Consider the following 21,818-nt stretch of genomic DNA (forward strand, 5'->3'; position numbering starts at 1 on the left):
TTACAATAAAATTTACTTTAAAGTGAGATCATATTGTAGAATGCAAAAAAATTGTAAAGGCTTGCTGTCGTCGAAACAGTTTCAATAGGTATTTAGAGTTCGACTATATTATACTGGGTTCATTGTACTATGACTATAAATCTATTTCTATTCATTTAGCTAGCGCCATCTTTCCCAGACATGAAACTACATGAAACGGCTCTCTGCACATCAGATCATTTTTGTAGATGGCGCTATGTTACCTAATCGGACGTGCATGTGCGAATTTTGTGATAATAATGTCAAGGCCAATGTTAAAATTATAGTTTTTTGTTGAAATTTGCAATAATTTTAGTTTAAATAAAATAAAATTAGAAACATGTTATTATTTCCTATTATTGAATAATCGTTTTAGTGTTCAGAATCGTCCTAAACCCTAAAGTACAAGTGTTGCTTCCGCGTCATAACCTCTTTTCAAATAATATCTATGGATGGAGATAATATGGTAAATATTTGAAGATTTTCCGTGAAATTATCATGTATCAAGTAATATATCTGTATTAAACAAGTCTTGCTATTAAAAGACTTTAATAAATAGTAATACATCATATTATAGTAGATTTTGTTATACATTTATATTGCAAAATTTGAATCTAGCGCCATAAATTGAGAAACGCATGAAGTTCGCGTTGCGAATCTGGCCGATTGATGTGAAAGATATTCCGAAGGCCGTGAGTGAACACGGAAATCGAGATGTGTGTGTGGTCAAAAGACAGTGCAAGGTAGGGGTCGGGTGGCGTTTGTGATGGCAAAAATTTTGCAAATGGTGAGTTAGGAAATATTGACTTGTTGTGTTTCTGAGTCAAGAAATATTTGTGATAGTGACATTTTCGTGATTTTAGAGAAAAATTCAGTGTTTATTAAAAGTAAAATCCTTAGATTCTGTGATACGGGATCGGCAAATGGCGCTACGAATAGCTAAAGTTGACACAACTACGCGTTTAGAAATCCTATATATCTTCCTGTGCCAAATTCTAGGCACGCGGCATGTTCTGTGATAAACAACAAATAGTGGTGCATCTCAAAATCCCTAATATCGCGCGTGCGTGGAACCCTAGCAACTGGGACATCCAGCTTGGCGATTATAACGGTGTCAGCATGTTGCGATTTTTTTGGCCAGCGGTACTACTTTTTTAAACTCGTTTATAGAGGCGGCTAGAGGTTTCCGCGTCCCATAGGGTCGCTGGCCCCGCACTCCGTCTTCTGGGCTTAAATTACATAATGTATAGGTGTTGTTTAGAGCATGCAACAAGTAGATATGTGTCGGCGGGCTAACTGTCAATGTTGAGTACAGTAAGCTCGCTGCCCGCGGCCCGCGGCCCCATTAATTCGAGCCGCTGATGTCACTTATCTCTGCGCTCTCCTATCTAGGCCCTATGGCCGCCAATTTTGCACATAGTATCTTAATGTAAATTTGATAACCGGCGCGCGTCTTTAATTACCACTTGTTTAAATACTTAGTGTTTCAGTCTAGTTTAGTTTACAATTAAATTCTGAATTTGAATTTTACCACATGATAATTTTCTTGCTTGTCGATTTTTGGTGTTTTATTATGCCTAGTACATAGCTGATGAATGTAGCTATGTGACTGATTGCAGCACGGTCACTGACATTAGCACCCACAATGGACCAGCAGTTCTGCTTGGCGAGCTGGAACAACCATCCAAACAATCTGACTGATGTGCTTGCGAGTCTGCTACAGAGAGAAGCTCTCTGTGATGTCACCCTCGCGTGCGATGGGGAAACAGTCAAGGTATGTCTATTTGTTGCAACATATTTATTAATATTTACATTAATTCTTTACAGGTTCTACTCGTTAATTTAAATAAAATTACTATCTTGTATTATGCAAACAACTTGAATATCAGTTTCACATTTCTCGAATTTTTTTATGTAACCATTTCGATGCAGCCTTTTAAAATGCATAGATTTATTAGTCCAAAGTTCCACATCCTTAACTTAAATGTCATAGTACTAATTAGTGATTTATATTATATTTTTTCAAGAACTTGCCGTTATATCATATTGTAGGAAATGTATGTAAATATTGACATTGTGTTGGAGCATGCAGTTACAGCTGTTTATTATTATGATACAATATAAGTTACATAGTAAACAAACATGAGTAATGCACTATTAATGCATCAGTAAAATATTTCTTTCATTACTGTTATTTGATAAAACATTTAAACTCTGATCTTGCCATATGATTATATATGAACAATCTTCTTTCATATATAATCTTTTCAATTTTAGTTGATCTTGTTGAATTATATTTGAGGCACATCATTTGCATTGTAATGCTGTTAAAAATAAAATCTCAGTATTAAATAATGAATAAATAATAGAACTTAATTTATATTCATACTAGAATATAGGCTGAATTCATGAATATTATGGGAAACATGTTTTGTTATTATTGCAAAATAAAGTTATAAATTTAATGGAGCTTCTATGAATGAATATTTTACAATTATTTTAAATAGTTATTTATTGGTTATTATAGTTTTCCATAAATTAATATGTATATAAATTTGTGATATTTCAAGATTTCTTTCAATGTTCTTTAATAAACATGAATCCTTGTGCATAGTAATGCACAATGACGCTTTGTTAATTATGAAAATGAAATTTAATAGTTAGTGGCAAAATAAATATAAACAAGATTATAAACTATTGTAGAGACAAATTAAAACTATTTGAATTCACAGAAATGGACAACATTTTTGCATTTTGTACTTTTATTAATTATAGTGCTTGAATCATTTACATGCATGAAAAAGTATTTTCTTAGAAAGAAAAGTTAAGAAAATATTGCAAAACTCTGCTTTAGAAGACAAAACTGTAGTTATATTATATGTAATATTATCGAATATACTGATTTCAAATGGTTTTAAAGGAACAAAAATTTCTAAGGCATTACATGCGGGCCTCTAATCACAATTGAACCAAATCCTACTGCCTGCTAATATTATAAATGTAAAAAGTTGTATAGATATGTGTATGTGTGTTAAAAAAATATACAATACTGATGATTGAATTTGGATGAAAATGATGCACAGATAAACCAAGAAGAGTAATAATATATCAACGGTAGAAAATTTCAAATGTCTTGGAGGACATATATTTTTAGAGGAGAGCCAAAAAATCATTTTTCACTTTTCAGTACTTTTATTTTATTTTTCTATCGAAATGCGTTCTAGACAAATATTTGTCAAATTCATGTTTGTAGTATAAAGTAATATAAAGTTGTAAATTATTTATGAAAATCTTGACCTACAAGACTCAAAGATTTAAGTTTTTGACATTTACTACAAAATCAATTTTAGGTCCGTAGCTCTCATTTTAAAAGAAATCAAAATTATAAATATATATACGAGGGTAAATTAAGAATAGAAGTTTCAGTTCAGTGGTATATAACACGTAATTGCCGCAAAATGACCCTTACGACATTTGAAATTTCTTCTGACCATATAATTTTTTATCATAAAACTTTACGTGGATAGTGCCGTGAACTGAAGCTAGTGTTTACGAAAATCACATCAAATCAAGAAACCGCAGATTGAAATCCAATAAAATATGTCAATATCTCTGAAATACAATTTTCTTTTTAATATCTAACATTCAAGAATTGTTGAATTGAAATTTGAAAGTGATATGCAGTATAAATGCCATGTTTGCTTTTCGTTAATCAAAAGATAAATTCGCTGACCAAATTTTAAGTCATTAAACATGTTGATTTTAGAAAATAAAAATAATTTCTTTCAATAAAGATCTACTTGAATCAGGGATGTGATTTATTATTTTCATATGAAAAAAAATTGTAAAGGTGCCATAGAGTTAGAAAAGTTATAGAACAAACAACATACAACATTCAACTATATCTGATTATATTATGTAATTTCCCTTGAAATGAAGTGGTTTAATTAATCAAATGTAAATGATTATTAACATAAATGGCCTAAAGAATTTAATATATATATATATATATATATATATATATATATATATATATATATATATATATATATATATATATATATATATATATATATATATATATATTTGGAAAGTATCTACGTGGCATCCATTCCGATGACGTTATGGGCAAATTTAATCACGTGGCCTACTTATATGTATAGAAGACCACTCCTTTCTTCTATCCTTAACCAATACACATTATCTTGTTGTATAGGCAACTGAGGATTCTGTTTTGTAGTAAAAAAAAGGTGGTCTTTTCCTTCGCCTGAAAATTTTACTTATTGGCTGTACTCGAAAAGTAAGCATCAAAATTTACGGAAATACACAAACGAATTCATAAATTATAATTATTCTAGAAAATTAATTCGAACTTACCTTAATAAAATCAATAAATAATAGTCATCTTGGCTAACTTATCAGCTATAAAAAAAGTGTATGAGAACTAGGAATACACGTACGTAATCATTTTCTGTGCATTTGATGATTTTTTTAAAACCTGAATATGATCGATTTTTTGTTGTCGTCACGCTACTGACTATGGTGCATTGCACCGTTACTGATCATAATAATTACGATTACAGGTATGTGACGTAAAATACCAATGGCTACACATATAGAAGAGTAAAATACGAAATTCTTTATTTATAAAAGAAACATTTTTTTTCCTAACAGATCGTTTTCAATAAATTATTCCTTTTTTTATATTAAAAAAGTCTGTCTGCTACATTCACATTCACCAAACGCGCAAAATTAATATAGTCATTGAGTTGCTGAATTTTTTTATGACAGAATTGTTCATCTTAAGGTGTTTAAAGATATATATTATAAAAAAAAGTCCTGCGCCGCATCTGACTGCCAGATTACGATAAAAAATTGGTATGGAGATAGTTTCGATACCCTGGGAGAATTTAGGCTCCCTTTATCTCGGATTTTTTTAACGCGGGTGAAGCCGCGACCTGTCGCTTGTATGTAAAGTGATCTTACTTGGCTTAAATATTATTACGATCTTCGATCTTCGAGGTTAAAAATAAATACTCCGGAACCGATAGCAGAACACGCATTGGATATAAGTTATTGTCTGAAAGTTTGTGTTTCACCAATTTTCCTCTTCACTAGTAACTCCGCTTTAACCAGCCAGTGCGCGTGAGTGGAATGTATCCGTGTGTACACGTATGATGCCATAAACAAAACAAGCTAAGTACTTAACAATCTAAAGCTGTTGTAGCTATATAAACCGCGTCTTTTACCATTAAGAGCATTATTGTAGATCCACAAATTCATGGCTATAAACACTAAATTAACCATTGAAATTAAATTCACATAGCTGCTAATATAGAAAAAAAACTGATTTACCTAAAACATTTATTGTATGTTCTTTTTTTAACATTTTTACTCATGATAATTAATTCCAAGGACAGCGGCAAATTCTAATTTATACGTATGCATAAATAGATAGAGCTAGATAAGGCATAAAAATCCTGATTGTCATTAAACCAAATTGCTACCTTAGGCCATTAAGTCAAGGTAGTCTTCATTGTAGATATTTTAATGTTTGCTAATTTTACAAGGTTATTCTTAACTTAAATGGCTTGATTTTGACAATATATGTTAAAATGTATGTATGTACTGCCCGCTGAGACTATTGCTATGTGAAGCAGAAAACCATTTTGGACACAAAATATTTTATGAATCTTCTGACAAATAAATCCAATCCAATTTAATAAACTATGAAAAGACTAGCAGTAGTGACATGTTGTATTGGAGAATACAGTTTTTATTGCGTTTCGGTAAATCTAAAGGTCAATAACACATATCAGTAAACTAAACTAACTTCCTTTATGTGCCATTTAAATATAAATTTAACAATTAACTATGAAAGCTAAAGTTTTATGTTAATAAAATGCAATTTGTTTTGTAGGTTGAAAGGAGTCCGCAGAAGAGCTGCATGTTTTTTAACTTTCTAATTTTTTATGACAGTTGTTAAACGTGTTTTAGGGTCTTGATCTAAACAGTCGCGTTCGATGTGTGCTACTGGTGGAGCTTACAAGTTCAGCGCCATAAGTAATACCTATAACAACATATTTTATTAGGAATGTATCAACAAGAACGGACCTTGGCACTGTTTCATTCACATTGAAATTGGCTGGAGCAAAATTCCCGATGTGATACATTATTATTTCTTTGTTAAATGCTTGTCCTCGAAATGTGGACAGAATTGTATATTACGTAGGTAGAAAAAATTTCCGTTGCGCAAAAAACTTGAATATAGAGACTATTTTGCATGCATTAAAATAACCACCCATTAGATGTTCTCACTAGAAATGTAAACTGAAGTAACTGGATAACCAATGTAAGCGCCGCCTTCACTATAACTAGTACGGTCAGAACTCGTTGGTCTGAAACTCGTACGCAGAGCGCGGTAAAATCATCTCGAACCGCACAGGTAACAGATAATAATCTACGCAAAACCGACATTTTCAAACTGTGCCAGTCTTGATGCAGTACTCAGACAAATTATTACATTTACGTTACACGTGTACAAATATATATATTTTTTAAGCTTTACTTCTATCGATGGCTTGCTAAATTCATTGAGTATGAATATGTCTACATATTAATTATCACATTATAAAGATTAGAAAAAAATTTTAATTTATCTACAAAATTATATTGTCCTGGGTAAACAATAGATTGCACAACAATTGAAAATTATTTAATATAAGTCGTTTTGGAAAATTATATAATTAATGTTTACATTTAGATTGAATCCCGATCTCACCTACATTAACTGCATAAGGCACCTTTTACTTACATATTTTTAAGAACTAGTAAGTTTGTTTAGAAATTAGATCTCTAATGGCGATCATAGTATCTGCCTTTTTAATAAGGCTCACAGTGAAAGTAGACATCTTTGCATAAACCGATACTGCAGTCGAAAGTTAGGTAAAAGTCTTTTTTTTTTAATATAAAACGTTGTTTTGACCTTTATGCAATAATCTAATAATACTCATAAAATATTATGAACTCGCAATATGATGATAGGTATCATAAATATAATACCAATATTGAGCGGCCGTTTTCTTATTACTTATAATAAATATACACCTGAAACAAGCCAATATCCCAACACTGTTAAAACACGCACACATTTCGTTTTATTCTAGTGACAATAAAACACCTGTGTGGAGATTCTTTTACATGGACAAAAATATTCGAGGGCGTTTCAGTGTTTTGTAAGCGTATGTATTTCTCAGCTGTTAACTTACTATTGAAACGCTAGGCCATGAAAAGAGCACATTTACAATCTAATTATAATAACAAAAGTTTAACCAAAATGGTACTTGTGCACTGTTTCTACACAATACTAAATGTATTCTGAAGACCTTCACATAGCTCTGCGCCATTTCTTATATTTATAATGTTTTTCTTTGTATTGTTTTAGGCACACCAAACTATATTATCAGCATGCTCCCCATATTTTGAAAGTATATTTCTACAGAACTCTCATCCACATCCAATCATATTCCTCAAAGATGTACGATTCTCGGAGATGAAATCCCTCCTTGACTTCATGTACAAGGTAATACACACAATTTGGTTCTTGTTACTGTAACAAGGTCTTTAAAAACAGAATAATAAAAAAATTGTCTGTTAATTTTCAGGGTGAAGTAAATGTTGGCCAAAATATGCTACCAATGTTCCTAAAAACTGCTGAAAGCTTACAAGTTAGAGGTTTGACAGAAAATAATACTTTAAATCCGAAGGTAAATATGACATTTATTAGAACAAGTTACAATAATGAATAAAGCTCCGGACACACAGATTTGTAGACAATGTCAAGATCACGTCGATTTATCAGTACTTTGCTGGGTTAACTTTTAGTAACATAATGTATGCGTGAGTTTTTGTAAATGGTGGCACAAAAGTAGTAATCGTTTGGTTTTCTTACAATTATGATAGGTAAATTTAAAATTTTACGCGATGTAATGCAAAAGAAAACCAATTAAATTTCAATGTTCATTATGATAGACATAATAGTAACGTTGGTTTTAGAATATTTTGCTAGCGATATTAATGGCATAAATCGAACACTTTCTATTACGTTGTCTGTTTGGACTGTAGAAATTGGTTAAAAAAAATTAATAACATATTCTTTTAAAATATAGGAACAAGCCCAATAATAGTTATTAATGGTCAATATGATGTGTTGATCCTTCGTAGTTAAGCATGTGTTAAACAATAGCAATAGTTAACGTCGGTGGGCGTGTGTGGTTACAGTCGGAGGAGCGGTCGACGCCGTCGGTGAGCGCGGAGAACCTGTCGCGCGCCGAGTCGTTCGCGACGCCGCCCGCCGCGCACTGCGCGCCGCCCGCGCCCCTCACGCCGCTGCCGCCCGCGCCGCCGCCGCACCTGCCGCACCAGCCGCACGCCTCCCACGCCTCGCACCAGCCGCAGCTGCAGCCGCTCGAGAAGCGCCGCAGGAAGAACTCCACCGTGCCCCGCGACGACCTCGACTCCGCTTACCGTCACTACGAGGTGAGACTGAACTGTCTTACTGATACCACGGGTTCATACCCACATCGCACACCGACCCGATCGATAGATGAGTGATTTTGTATGTTTTTGATGCTTAGCAGGGCCACCTAAAATCTGGCAAGGGGGGTTCGACGGGGTCAGGATCGGAGCCGTCGACGCCGCCGCCGGCGCACACCGCGGCGCGGCTGGGCACGCGCTCGCCTGCGCACACGCCGCTTGTGAAGCAGGAGCCGGACTCGCCGTATGGCGCGTCGACTCTCGCGCCGCAGCAACCCGCGCATGCACCGCCCTTTGACCAGCCCCACCTGCAGGTTGGTCTTTTTATCTATCTGTACCGTTTGCGAACATTTACTGTTACGAAATTAACACATACAATAACTTTTAGTGAACTCGATGCTATTTATTCCTCTGCGGCATATCCATATCAAGCATAGGAATGGTATACATCTAATTTATTTCTTAACTTTGACGTGTATTAGGGCTCAAGACGCGGATTCTGTTATTTATTATAGCACGCATTTCATGAGGGTGATCTTTTTCTTCTGTGGATTTTATACGTGACATAATATGAGTCATTTGCTCAATGATTTTTAAAAGGCTGTCAAAAAGGAAGGAAGGGATCTGCTCGATTGTTGATGATTGACTCTCACAATATTCGTTATAAAGCAGATCCTATCCTTCTTTGTTGGCAGACTTCAGCCTGGCTTCGGGTGAACAATGTGGAGGACCGTAACGAATCCCTTTTGGACCTCAGCTCGGGTCGAACCTCGGGCAACATACTCGCTTCGATCCTCGCTCTTCCGCCCGGAGACGTTTGCGCGCCCGCCACCCCGAATAGAAAGTGTACTCTCACTGCTAAGAAGGGAGGACGATTCCGTACTAATTGGCTGTCGATATATCCTTGGTTACAATATGACAAGTCGCTAAATATCATGTATTGCATTTACTGCCGCAAATGGTCGCACGAGCTGTCAGTGAAACGCACGTCGTTTGTGGAAGGCAACGCCAACTTCAGACTGGAAATTTTGAATCATCACGATAAATGCAAAGCGCATAGTTTTTGTCGAGATCTTGAACAATCTCAGAGTGTAAATAATGTGAAAATTAACCAAAAGACTAGTGATAGTTCTTGAAATTCCTCGAAGTCTATGTACAAATGAATAAGTATTTGTATATATTATTAAACTGTATCGAACTCGGAACGGTAGGAGCAGTGATGATTTATACATAAAATGTGTAATAGTCTTGCAATTAAGGTTAATAATAATGGGTACATGTTACGGTAATTTATAGGTATTACCGTTACCCGAGATAGCTTGCAACTTAAACAGATGCACTGCCTGCCATAATTTATATTTTGTTCTGTGATATGTGATGTGTTTTTAATGCTATAGTTGGTGAGGTTAGACTTTAATAAGAAAATACTTCTCTAATAACCTAGGCCAATAAAATAATTTAAACATGGCAACCAATTTTGTCCCATCATTCTAATTGTCTAATCATCGACATAAAATCAAATATAATTTCGATCATTTCAAGTTCAGAAACAGTATTACGATTCATACATGTCTGTTTTTATTATCGAAAAATTGTACAACTGTATAAAGGATTGAAGTGAATGCTGTTCTTCCAAATAACTTGACTACTATGATACTATATAGCTGTGGCTCGACGAATCTTATATAAATCTTTAGTCTGTGATTCAAATGCATATCGTTACATACATTGAGATCCTTTATTTTATGAAGATTTTTTTATATTTATTATTGGTAATGTAATAGTTATCTAATATTTAAAAAAAATATAAGTAGTGCCTTACTTTAAAACATAAATAAATATCTATAATTATTCCAAAACTGGCACAAAAGCACCACATTATAAAAACGTTTCTTTGTAATGTAATTTTTTTTTTTTTTACTATTTATAATTAAACACATTTAAACACTAGGTCGCACTGTCTTCAAATCCATACTTAATTTGCTCGACTAATACAATGCTAAAAACGAATGATATTCATAAGACTATTCCATGAAATGTATACTATTTGACAAAAGTATATTTTGTACTGTATTTACCTTAATAAATAAAGATTTATAATTATTTTTTATTAAAGTGGTATTCATTTTATAATTGTCATCCTAATTTGCCTCCATTATTGAATTATAATTGCATAGCATTATATACTAAATGCATAAACTTACTTTTCAGAACATGGGAGGTGCTGAAATTGCCTCAATGTTGTCTCAGCATCCGATTAGCAACGAGTGTAATGACAGTGAACAGATATTGCCACCCCATGCGGACCAGACAGACACTATTGATGGTAAGTGTTTTGTTATTACTACGCCACAACTACCAACTTATTACATTTTGACCGCTCATAGGCAAGCATTCCTTTTGTATTCTGTCAAGGTCTGCCGTTTTGAATTTCAAATCAACGATGAATTTTCATTAGCTACTTAACTTGTATTATGTAATTTAGTTGGTGGTTGTGCAAGTTTATTGTTAGAAACATAGATTTTTTCAGACATCACAATGTTATTTAACGTTTACTGTGATCACAGTGGTTTCTATTATTATACATTTCATATAAGAAGTTAAGTAAATAAGTCGATGTTATTCATTCAAAATTTTAGTAAATAGTTACTTATTTTGTCTAATGTCTGACAAAAATTCTCTTGTGTCTAATGTGATATGTTAAAGCTTTAAATGTTATGTCGTATTATTTGTAACATTTATTTTGCTCCGCATAGCAGGGTTTAGGACTAAAGATACTGATAACATTTGTTCATATTAATTTCACACATTATGTTTATTCCTAAACACTGCAACGGAGGTTCTCGCCACATCGAATGCATGTATCGCACACGGCCGCATGTCATACATCATTGCTTATCATTACCTAATTTGCACTAACCAGAAATGCTTTAATACTTTATTTCTCAAGCTTGTATAGTTTTTTTTTTTTAAACCTAATATGAAGAAATCGGTGTCGTGAGATTTCTACTGATAAAACGTATGATTTGGCGCCCCCCGAGGGACATAGGTCTTGCGGTGTTGACGATACATTTGAGTTCATGGTGAAGTCTATTAAAGACAGTGTGTTTGTTAAAGTGTCGTAAACGCGTTAATTTAAAATAATTTAGATTATGTCCCATATTCCTGTTCGAACAGTAAAATAATTTATATCATAGGATTGCATGTAAGTGGAATGAAGGATTGGCAAAACATAACATTTTTGGAGAGTTTTTAAGAGTGATGTAGGCAAATAGAATTTGGGTTAAAGTTTAATATAGAAGGAATAAGCATGTCTACAGCAACATCCGCAAGTCAAGAAATTAATGTCTTACAGGTGAAAACTTTGGCGATGAGGAAAATAAAAAGCCATGGGAACCATTCAGCAAAATATCAAACGTTGAAAATATAGTTAAGTCGTTCAAACTAGCTCTAACTCACAGGCCCTATAGTGTTCCCGAGTCTTGTAGTGTATGTGGCAAACTAGTGAATAACTTAAAAAAACATATGAAATCGCATAATCCCGAGCAGCACAAATGTCCCTTGTGTCCCATCATATTGACCCGCGCCGACAATCTCAAACGACATCTGCGTATGAAGCATTGTTCAGTATTAAATTCAGATAATTTAGCCAATATTCAGAAAAAATGTGGTTTAACTTAGGTGTTATTTAATTAATTGTTACAGGCCATAATCTTAGAATACTAATTAGGTTGCTAATATTTGTTAACTAAGCTGTCTTATTCTGTTGAATAAAACGCGACGCCTCATCTCAGTGACTTATACTATGTGCCTTTCTACTTACTAAGCTTGTAATTGTTAACATATACATAACTAAGCAAATTTCCACACTAACAGGATATGCAACTAATTCATTGGATTTAATATTTATCATTTTGTAAATTAGACTTAAGGAGTGGTGTGATTATTATTGTTTTTTGGTTTACTATTGATACTAGTGATATTCGTACCTTTTACTAATGAAATACTGTCCCAGTTCTAAATTTAAAAAATACACATTTACTTCTAAATATTGTTCAAATTTAGATTAATAAAATGATGTGATATTTTGACTTTAACATTGATACCTTTAGTATCTATTATTTGTTGATTTTAAGTGATATGAAATATACGAACAATATTTATTAGTGAAACCTCATATGACTAGAAAAATCCCACGAAAATTGTAAAAAAAAAATGTTAACCAATTTGCTTGCTCCAATTCTGAAATGCTTATTCATAGAAGTTTTTCAGAATATGCGTTGACACTAATAAATATGCTTGGTATACATGTTTGATTTGCTTTACGTTATAGTATGAATTCGAATATTGTATTATACGTGTCTTGAACCCAAACTGTTTAGTGTACTTATGTAAAATTTATTAATTTATACAAGTTTGATGCGAACTAATCAGATCTAAATAATATTACGTCATTGTAACCGTCTCAACTGATCAGTGTTGTCAATATTATAGCTCTCTAGTGAACATATCCAAAGATTAGTTTGAATTTTTGTTGTATACTTTATTTTTTATAATTCTTTTTTCACTGTTTTAAGACAAACATCAGCAAATGCTAGTGATTAGGTATAATACTAGTAGAAAGTGGAGTGACACTGACATTTAAGTTTTTGAACCACATTTGTAGCCAGCTTGCTACAATTATATTGTAATATGTTTAGATAGTGGATATTATAAAAAGCTATAAAGAAAAACTTAATTGAAGTCAAATCTCTGTCCTCACAGTATTTTTTATCTGTTGTCATTCTGGCAGAGGACGTCGGTGAAGTTCTGTTGATCGACATACGGACCAAAGTTATGATACCAAATTCTTTTAATTTACATTTTATCGATAATTTTGGTATATGCTTTATTGGAGTATTCCAATTTTATTAGTTGTTTTAAAAATTATTAGTCCAGTAATATCCGCACTGTCGGTGATGTCTCTCGTGGTACATTTTTGATAAATTAAATTAAATAAGAAAGCTAATATATTAGTAATGATTTATAAAAACATTTATTGCTACATCCTATATACACTAGGTTGATTTTTCTTTATAACATTTTTTTATATTGATGTGTTAAGTTCATGATGGTAACAAATATTTTTCTACTTCAATCTCAATATTGATTCCGAAGATTCATTTTCTTTCTTAAAAAAAAAACAATATCCAAACCGGACTCATGTGTTCTAGAGATAGAAATTAGGAAATCATAATATTATTATGTTACATTCTGTAGAAACTTATGATTTAATATAAAGCAAATTCAAAAAATGATTTTTTCGTCCTATTGGTTATTTAATCCACGCGGCTCCCAGACATTTTTTTTTGTTTTCAAAATTATTTAATTTACTTACAGACACGGAAATTACGGTTTTTATGTATGTATACGTATTTTACAAGTAATATCAAGCAATCAATACGCATTTAAATGTTTTTGTTTGTTACATTATCATTATAGCCAACATATTGTAAAAATTACAGGTACATAATATGACTGTTTAGTATAAAACGAGGATTTAGTATAAACTGTAATGTTAAATATCAATCTAATTTTAGACATCGATGATATTATGCTTACCGATAGTGACGTCATGGTCAAGTTCTAGTGTAGGTATGTTAGGTATCTCGATAGATTTAGTACATTCATGTCGGATATTGCTCAGACAGAAATTTGATTTTTGTTTTTATTCAAGACTAATCTCTTCACGTCATTTAAGTCCTAGAGTAATTTATATGTCCATTGATCTAATATAGCTGATCTCAGATTCTATGTAAGTCTAACGATTTCTGTGACAAAATATCTTATAAATCTAACGTCACGTCTTATCCATATGGCAACAAAGTATTAGGTTAAGGTCCAAACCTATTACATTAAATTTTCAAATATATCTAATTTTAAAATATGACGTACATAGATGCCCTTGTTTTCCAATACATGAGCGATATGTGTAAAAGCGAAACACTAATCACTCCTTTGCCAAGAACTCTAAAAATTATATAGGGTGTGAGTGAACAGCTTCCCAAAAAGGAAGCAAGTGAAAGTGCTGGTGATTCCTAACAAGATGGCACTAACAAAATCTAGATCAGATAGTTAGAATTATAAAAAATATTTTTGTTAATACAACGCCATGTATAGTAAATGCAGATGATATTTAAACATAAATCATATACTTAAAAAATTCGACGTAATACAAGTAACTATCGGCTGAAGTGACTGACGCAGCCGCGACGCGCTCTTCCCAATTCATAAAAAAAATAATCAATCACGTTTTTTTAGTGCTATAATATCAGGTATAACCAGCATTATCAACTGTCTTCCTTTTTAGTTAGGTTACCTTACATCCTGTATATCGTTAGCACCCTACAAGGGTTGATTAATGCCGCGCCTTAAGGCTTCCACCTAATCAAAAAATTACACACGGTTAAAACTAGCTGAAAAAAGCAAAAGATATATTGTGATGTAGATTTTTTTCACTTGCCATAGGGTATTTGTTGGCTGCAGCATTTGCCTGCCCCTCCCATGCTAGGCTCACTTACTACTCTCACAGTTTCAATGTAGCCTAACAATTTATAAGTGTACTTAGGGTACTTTAGGATAGGAGAGCCAGCAGTATAAAAATACATCTTATTATTTTGTTTTTTTTTTAACATAAAATTACTAGATTGTTTATGTTAAATTCACTTTGACTTGAATAGATTTTACGAACGGAAGTATAGCAGTCAGGGATTTAAAAAAATCAAATTTCTGGATTGCAAATGCGACATTGTCATAACGCCAGTTAAGGCGTTGGCATAATATTGAAACAACTGTTCAGTTGAGATATTTACAACACTCGAATTAATGTACAAAACAAACCTATGATCTCTTGTTGTTCCTTGTAGATATAATTAAGTGACAGCGCTCACGAATCGTGTTTAAGACTGATATATTTGCTTTTGTGAGTTAGGAACTAAGCCTTTAATTTTATTTCCTCTAACCTCCTTTGAATTATGATTAACTCGTATGTACGTCTATCGTTACTGTGTGTTTGTTGCAAATATATTCCTTTATTTATATCACTTTTCTTTTCATTTCACCCTCTGTCCGTGCTTTCTTATAATATACAGCAGACCTATTTCTCTCTGTAATCGTCTTCTACATACAGGCTTGGTGACAGTGATTAACAAATTCATCCAAATAAAACAAACACCAAAAAAATAACAAACACCATTTCTTCAGTATCACTGATTCATTTCTGCATGGATCTCCATAAAATATATTTTGTTACTGATGATTTCTGAAATTTAATTTCGAATATTATCAATTTTTTTGTATTAAATATTAATGCTTTTATTTAATAGTGCTAGGATAAGCATTAGTGCAGCGTTAACAACAAATTAATCTTAACGCTTGAATAGTGCTCAGTTCCATAAGAGGTTTTGAAAGTAATCTATTAATACATATAATATAATTAATATAATATACCGACATACATAACCTGTCATCTCCGAAGTCGATCATATTGCAATGAAAATGCTGCAGCACCAACTCATGTCAAACACACGGTGATCGGGAAGTTTGTTGGCGGAATGTCGCATTAGAACGCGCTACGGTTGGCACTGCGGCATTGTGTGTGAGGTAGAGCGAGAGCGTGGAGTGGGTGAGTCAGAGGTTGGCTGGTTGCAGGCTCGAAGGGCTGGCACATGCGGCTGACGTTCGAGCGCGTGGCCGGCGCGCTGAACCTGCACCGGTGCAAGCTGTGCGGCAAGGTGGTGACGCACATTCGCAACCACTATCACGTGCATTTCCCCGGCCGGTTCGAGTGTCCGTTGTGCCGCGCCACGTACACGCGCTCCGACAACCTGCGCACGCACTGCAAGTTCAAACACCCCGCGTACAACCCGGACACGCGCAAGTTCGAGCCGCCGCCGGCGCCGCCGGGCGCGCCGCTGCACGCGCCGCTCGCGCAGCACGCGCCGCTCGCCCCGCACGCGCCGCTCGCCCCGCACGCGCCGCACGCCCAGCACGCGCCGCACGCGCAGCACGCGCCGCTGTTCGCCAACCACCTGGACGCGGGCTTCGACTGATTGTCCATGTACTGGCTCGGCCTCGACGCTCTGTGAGCGCGACGCTCCGGCCAGCTAGACTCGAGTCTCGCGTCGAACCGCTTCCTATTTAGGATTAAGCTGAAGTGCGATTACTTGAACGGGCCTCACGTGGCGGACGCCTCGTTTTAGTATGTCTCGGTTGTGCGTATGACTTGCCCCGGTGTGATCTTATATATGAGATGTTGCGTCAGGAATTATGTCGATGTTACTGAGCTGATGACTCGAAACGTGTGTAAGTAGGTAAGCAAATTTTTTTCTATACCAATCGCTATACGGGAACGGGCAAAAGCAATAATATGATGTTAATTTTATTATTACCATATTATTTTTTATATTGTATCGATAGGAAGGTTAAGATATTTAAGAGTATACATATATCAGTAGCGGTGCGACCGCGAAGTGATGCTGGCTATTAGCGCGGGCCCCCTGCGGGCCTACACTTTCTTGTTATATTTATTCACTAGATAGGGAATTTTGAGTTTCCTGTAGCTAATTGTATTTATGTTATTAAATCCTATGGGTGGAGCGAAACTACATCAGAGCAGGATATTAGGGGACTGGCAAGAGAATGTGATCTGTCGTTGGTCAACGACATATAAATATTGACTGAATCTCAGTGTAGATGCATTTGTAACTCTATGAGGCCTTTGCAAGATGGATAAATATTAAGGATTTGTGATGTATTAAAAGGATAGCGCCTAAGGACACATACGAAAAGATTTTTATATTAGACTAGTTGATCTATTTACGGAGATTGTTTTTTTATACTTGATATATTCTATTGTCTGATTTAATATACTTTTATATTTATATAACTATATTATGATATGATTTATTAGTGTTGTTTGTTTTTGATTCATCAAGTAGTAACATTGATTTGGTTTACATTGATATTGAGTTTAGTAGGCGGTGCCGTGCGACCGCGATGGTAGGTGTTTAGTTGCGTACGCGTGCGTACGTGTGCGCCCGCATGCGTACGGAGCGAGCCCAGTGGACTTCGGGATCGCTCGCGTGTGATCGGTGCTTGGGGTCGGTGACCTCTTTCAATCAATTAATATAAGATAGGCAGGAAACGTTTCGAGGTTGCGCATTTAGTAACTAATATTGGCATTCTACGATTGGGACTAACCTAGCGTTTATGTATGTATTTTTCAATTAAGATTTAAGATTGTTACATTTTTAGCTAAACACTTTAGAGTGGTACGGTAACTGAAATGTGATAAAATGGAATGGTGCTAGAACCAGAGTGTTAACACGCTACGATTCGACTCCTATTGTAATATTATTAATGTTTTAATGATTAGTTATTTTGCATTAATGTAAGGCATCTAGCATCCAATTGAGGTCGCATCTGTCTGGTCAACGGGTAATAAAAGCATGGATCGTTACACGCCTAGAGATTACAGTATCACTCGAGATTTTAAATTAATTTTTCTGAGATCTTCAAAGTTTACTAATACATACATGTAGTGTAATAAGACACAAATTATATAAATATAAATCTGATCCTTGCCTACCGAATAGGAAACATTGGTCAACTTTATTAGCAATATCCGCTGATCCGAATAGTGAATCCGTGATCGTGGCCCACAACGTACGTGTTGTGGCAATATTCGTTAGTACTGTTAAGTAGCTGTGAACATGCAATTCCACTTGTGCAATTTATTGAAAATAGTCATAACTCATAGCTAGATTATACAATTATCTATTGAATATAGGGGCCCACGCAATGTTCCCGCAACCCCTAATGATAGTCACCAAATATACATCTTCCACAAAGATTTTATAATATTTACTTTAAGGATATCAAAGATTTTTATAAATACTGTTCATTATAATGTGGGCGCTTATTATTTGATAGCATTTCATACTCAGTGCAATATTACTAGTTATTTAATTACGTAACCAAACTAAAGGATATTTTAAAAGTATATAAGTAATATCATTGAAAGAGAACTACCTATTCGTATTTACATAAGTGACTACTCCAATTTCTATTTCTACTTAGTGAAACGCAGTTTGGGTTACGGTGATGTACAGGTTTGATAGCTGGTAATATTAATAATTAGCTTGTTTACCTCTGCCAATCGTAATAGTTGTGTACTATTTAATAATTTATTGTCGCGCAAGTTGTTCGTCTTGTTAAAATAGATCATAGCTATCCGATACGGGTCCCATTGCCCAGTGAGTAAACGAGTCAATGAGTCAATCATTGTGCTGATCTCCCAGTCAGTAGCGAGCGACTGACGCGTCAAACGCGCCAAACGCTTCGAACGCTTCAATCTAATCGTGAATGCATTTTTATATTACTATTACTCGAGACCAATTTTAATATTGAATTTGCTATAGCAAATTGATTGATTAGTAACATAGAATATTATTTTAGATATTTTAGGTTAGGATACTACGATAGTGTCTGGCCAGAATATTTTGGAGTATCACATCGTTTGGCTCAGAAAATATCTACCTTTGATCTCTTTTTCAGCTTTCAAAAAGTATGCAACTTAATAATTGTAATGGTGACCACGTTTGGACTTAATGAAAGCTAACTTTATGCCATATGGAATTAATACATAAGGTTAACGAATTACTAAATTTAGTCTTATGAAAATGAGGTCTTGTGGACCTAGTCACTTATTTGGCCAATCTATTGAATATTCCAATTTATTGTATTTTAAAATTTACATTTGTATCACAAAGATGTGATATCTTATCATTTGAAATCAATGGAGTGCAGGATTAGCGCTGAGGTTATTTTCAGGATAGCAATGGTCTAGTTATGTTTATTTTGTTTCTTTATAACATTAGCAAATTTGTTATAGTGTCGTAATATCACAATAGTGTAATACTAATAGGGAGGGGGTGTCAAATCGTGTACCTAACGACGACGATAGTCTTGTTATATTATTATTACAAGAAATTTTATGAACCATTTGTTGTTTATGAATATTTTGTTTGATGTCTTGGTTTGATGCCTCCGTTAAAGTTTAATTTAAATGATTTTGTTTTATGCAAGCAGTTAATGCAATTTTTTTTTATTTCACATTGTTTGATGTTATGTAATGCAATTTTAACATGTTGCAAACTCCTGCATTTATCTGTTGTATTTATTACTAATTTTTACATTAAATTGTGGTATGTTACAAATTCGTGTAGTTTCAGTTGTGCGAATCACACGTCCCACACCTTGCAATACATTACGTGATGTGCGTATCCCTGTGCACGGCGTGAGCGCGCGTGTGCGTCCCTAGTGTGGGTGAGGGGGGAGGGGGGGGCTGTGGACAGTGGGACACTGGTGGCGCGGTGTTGTTGTTGCAGAGCGCGTGCACGCGGCGCCGGCGCAGTACTCGTACCACAGCATGTTCGTGGCGGCGGCGGAGAGCACGGCGCTGTGGCGCTGCAAGTCGTGCGGCAAGGAGGTGTCCAACCGCTGGCACCACTTCCACTCGCACACGGCGCAGCGCTCGCTGTGCCCCTACTGCCCCGCCACCTACAGCCGCATCGACACGCTGCGCTCCCACCTGCGCCTCAAACACGCCGCGCTGCTGCTCAAACACTAACTCACCCCCACACACACACACGCACACACCGCTGCGGACAGACGCCTCCCGACCCCTGCGTTGCACGAAGACCACGCCGTGGCGTCTTTATACAACTATCTCTACTACTCGCGGCTGTACCCTTTTGTCGTGTTTTAAGCATTTTAATGTGAGTGGTAGATGTTTAGGCGCACTTTTGTGCGTTTAAGTAAGTATTTTATATGTTACTATTTGATTATTAACTGACAGGGTAAATTTGAATAACGTAAGCAGTAACGCAACTTACGTTGTTGATGACCGCTTGGGCTATTTGTTTACGTGATAGGCTTGGGAATCAAAATTACTTATGTAACTGTCGAAACATAAGGCTCAGAATAAAGACAATTTATTTTATTATACCTGTTCTAGTGGTCTCGCTTTCGTAGTGTATGCTTACTTTACGGCAAAGCATAATTGAAAGGTGAATGTTAGCCGTCCCTTTTTGAAATAAGCTTACAGTGAAAATGGAACTATACTATATAGTTCATTTGAAGGAGCTGTAGGCATGATTGTTTATTTGGATGGCTTAAGCATATAAATACATAAAATAATAAAATATAATCATAGGCATGTACAGGTCTTAGAGCAAAATTCATGGACATGACGTTACCTGGGTATACATTTTACAAAAATAATGTCGTCGGCTAATTGTCTTTTTATAAAGGACTGTCCCACCTATGGCCAAGGCTCTATAGTTTGTAAAATGCCTCTTGTTTATGTCTATTAGTAACCTTACTAATTTCGCCATTTTAGTAGTAGGCTAGGTTGAAATTATAGGAGTAAATCCTTGAGCTAAATTTTCAAAGTTTCAATAATTACAAACTAACGAGCCAATATAAACGTACAAGGGCATGGACAAAATGGTTCATCATACAATTAGCCGATGACTAAAAGGTATTTGATATTATAGTCGTGAAGCTACTATTATGGTTTAAATTTGTATAATACGTCTACTACACTTGTATTATATGTGACTGTAACCAATTAGGAGAGTGCGGTATAAAAAGACTGAATTGGCAACAACTTGTGATGTCGTTCAATACGGAGACGTGGTCTGGTTGTAAATTTTTGTAAATATATTAAAAAAAAAAACAATTAGATAGATTAAATATTGGGACTTGTAAATTACGTGTTCAAAATTCAAATTTATTAATGAAACACGATGAAATCGATTAGATGTCATTTAATACAAGTTATATTTTTGTATAAATATTGATTACAAACATTACATTTTAATGTTTTTAGGTAAATGAAACGAATGCGTTGTCGTAAAGGAATTAACGCTTTGTCAAAATCTGCTCGTGTCAGAATTTCGTAGTTATATTGGTAAGAACATTCTGCCTAAGGTGTTTAAATCAAAAGTAGTGGAGAAATACATAATTCATTTGTATGATATCCGGTAAGGATTCATTGTCATTATACTAAGGACTTATACTATTTCATTATTTTTAACTAATCAACGATTACTATAATTTAGTGATACACACACGTCGAAATATTGCAAAAGATTAGTAGGTACTTACGATATGAAACGAATAGCGAAGGATGTCTATATGTACTTAATTATAAAGTAGTG

At 34.6% G+C, this 21,818-nt stretch overlaps 1 protein-coding gene across 8 annotated transcripts; it reads left to right on the forward strand.

Moving 5' to 3' along the window:
- The first annotated feature begins 229 nt into the window (after positions 1-229).
- LOC115445313 (sex determination protein fruitless) lies at positions 230-21,748 on the forward strand. Of its 8 annotated transcripts, none has more exons than XM_037440926.1 (8): positions 230-484; positions 1,638-1,792; positions 7,463-7,600; positions 7,683-7,784; positions 8,299-8,556; positions 8,655-8,867; positions 10,765-10,879; positions 16,243-19,811. In XM_037440926.1, the coding sequence occupies exons 2-8, from the start codon at positions 1,664-1,666 to the stop codon at positions 16,641-16,643; spliced, it is 1,356 nt and encodes a 451-aa protein (XP_037296823.1). In that variant the 5' UTR covers positions 230-484; positions 1,638-1,663; the 3' UTR covers positions 16,644-19,811. The 8 variants fall into 8 exon arrangements, with proteins under 8 accessions (XP_037296823.1, XP_030027438.2, XP_037296822.1 ...); XM_030171578.2 differs by lacking the exons at positions 230-484; positions 16,243-19,811 and adding exons at positions 747-805; positions 19,983-21,748; XM_037440925.1 differs by lacking the exon at positions 230-484 and adding an exon at positions 747-805.
- Positions 21,749-21,818: the final 70 nt, after the last annotated feature.

Source organism: Manduca sexta, chromosome 21 (genome assembly GCF_014839805.1).
Source record: "Manduca sexta isolate Smith_Timp_Sample1 chromosome 21, JHU_Msex_v1.0, whole genome shotgun sequence".
In the NCBI taxonomy this organism is placed as follows: Eukaryota; Metazoa; Arthropoda; class Insecta; order Lepidoptera; family Sphingidae; genus Manduca; species Manduca sexta.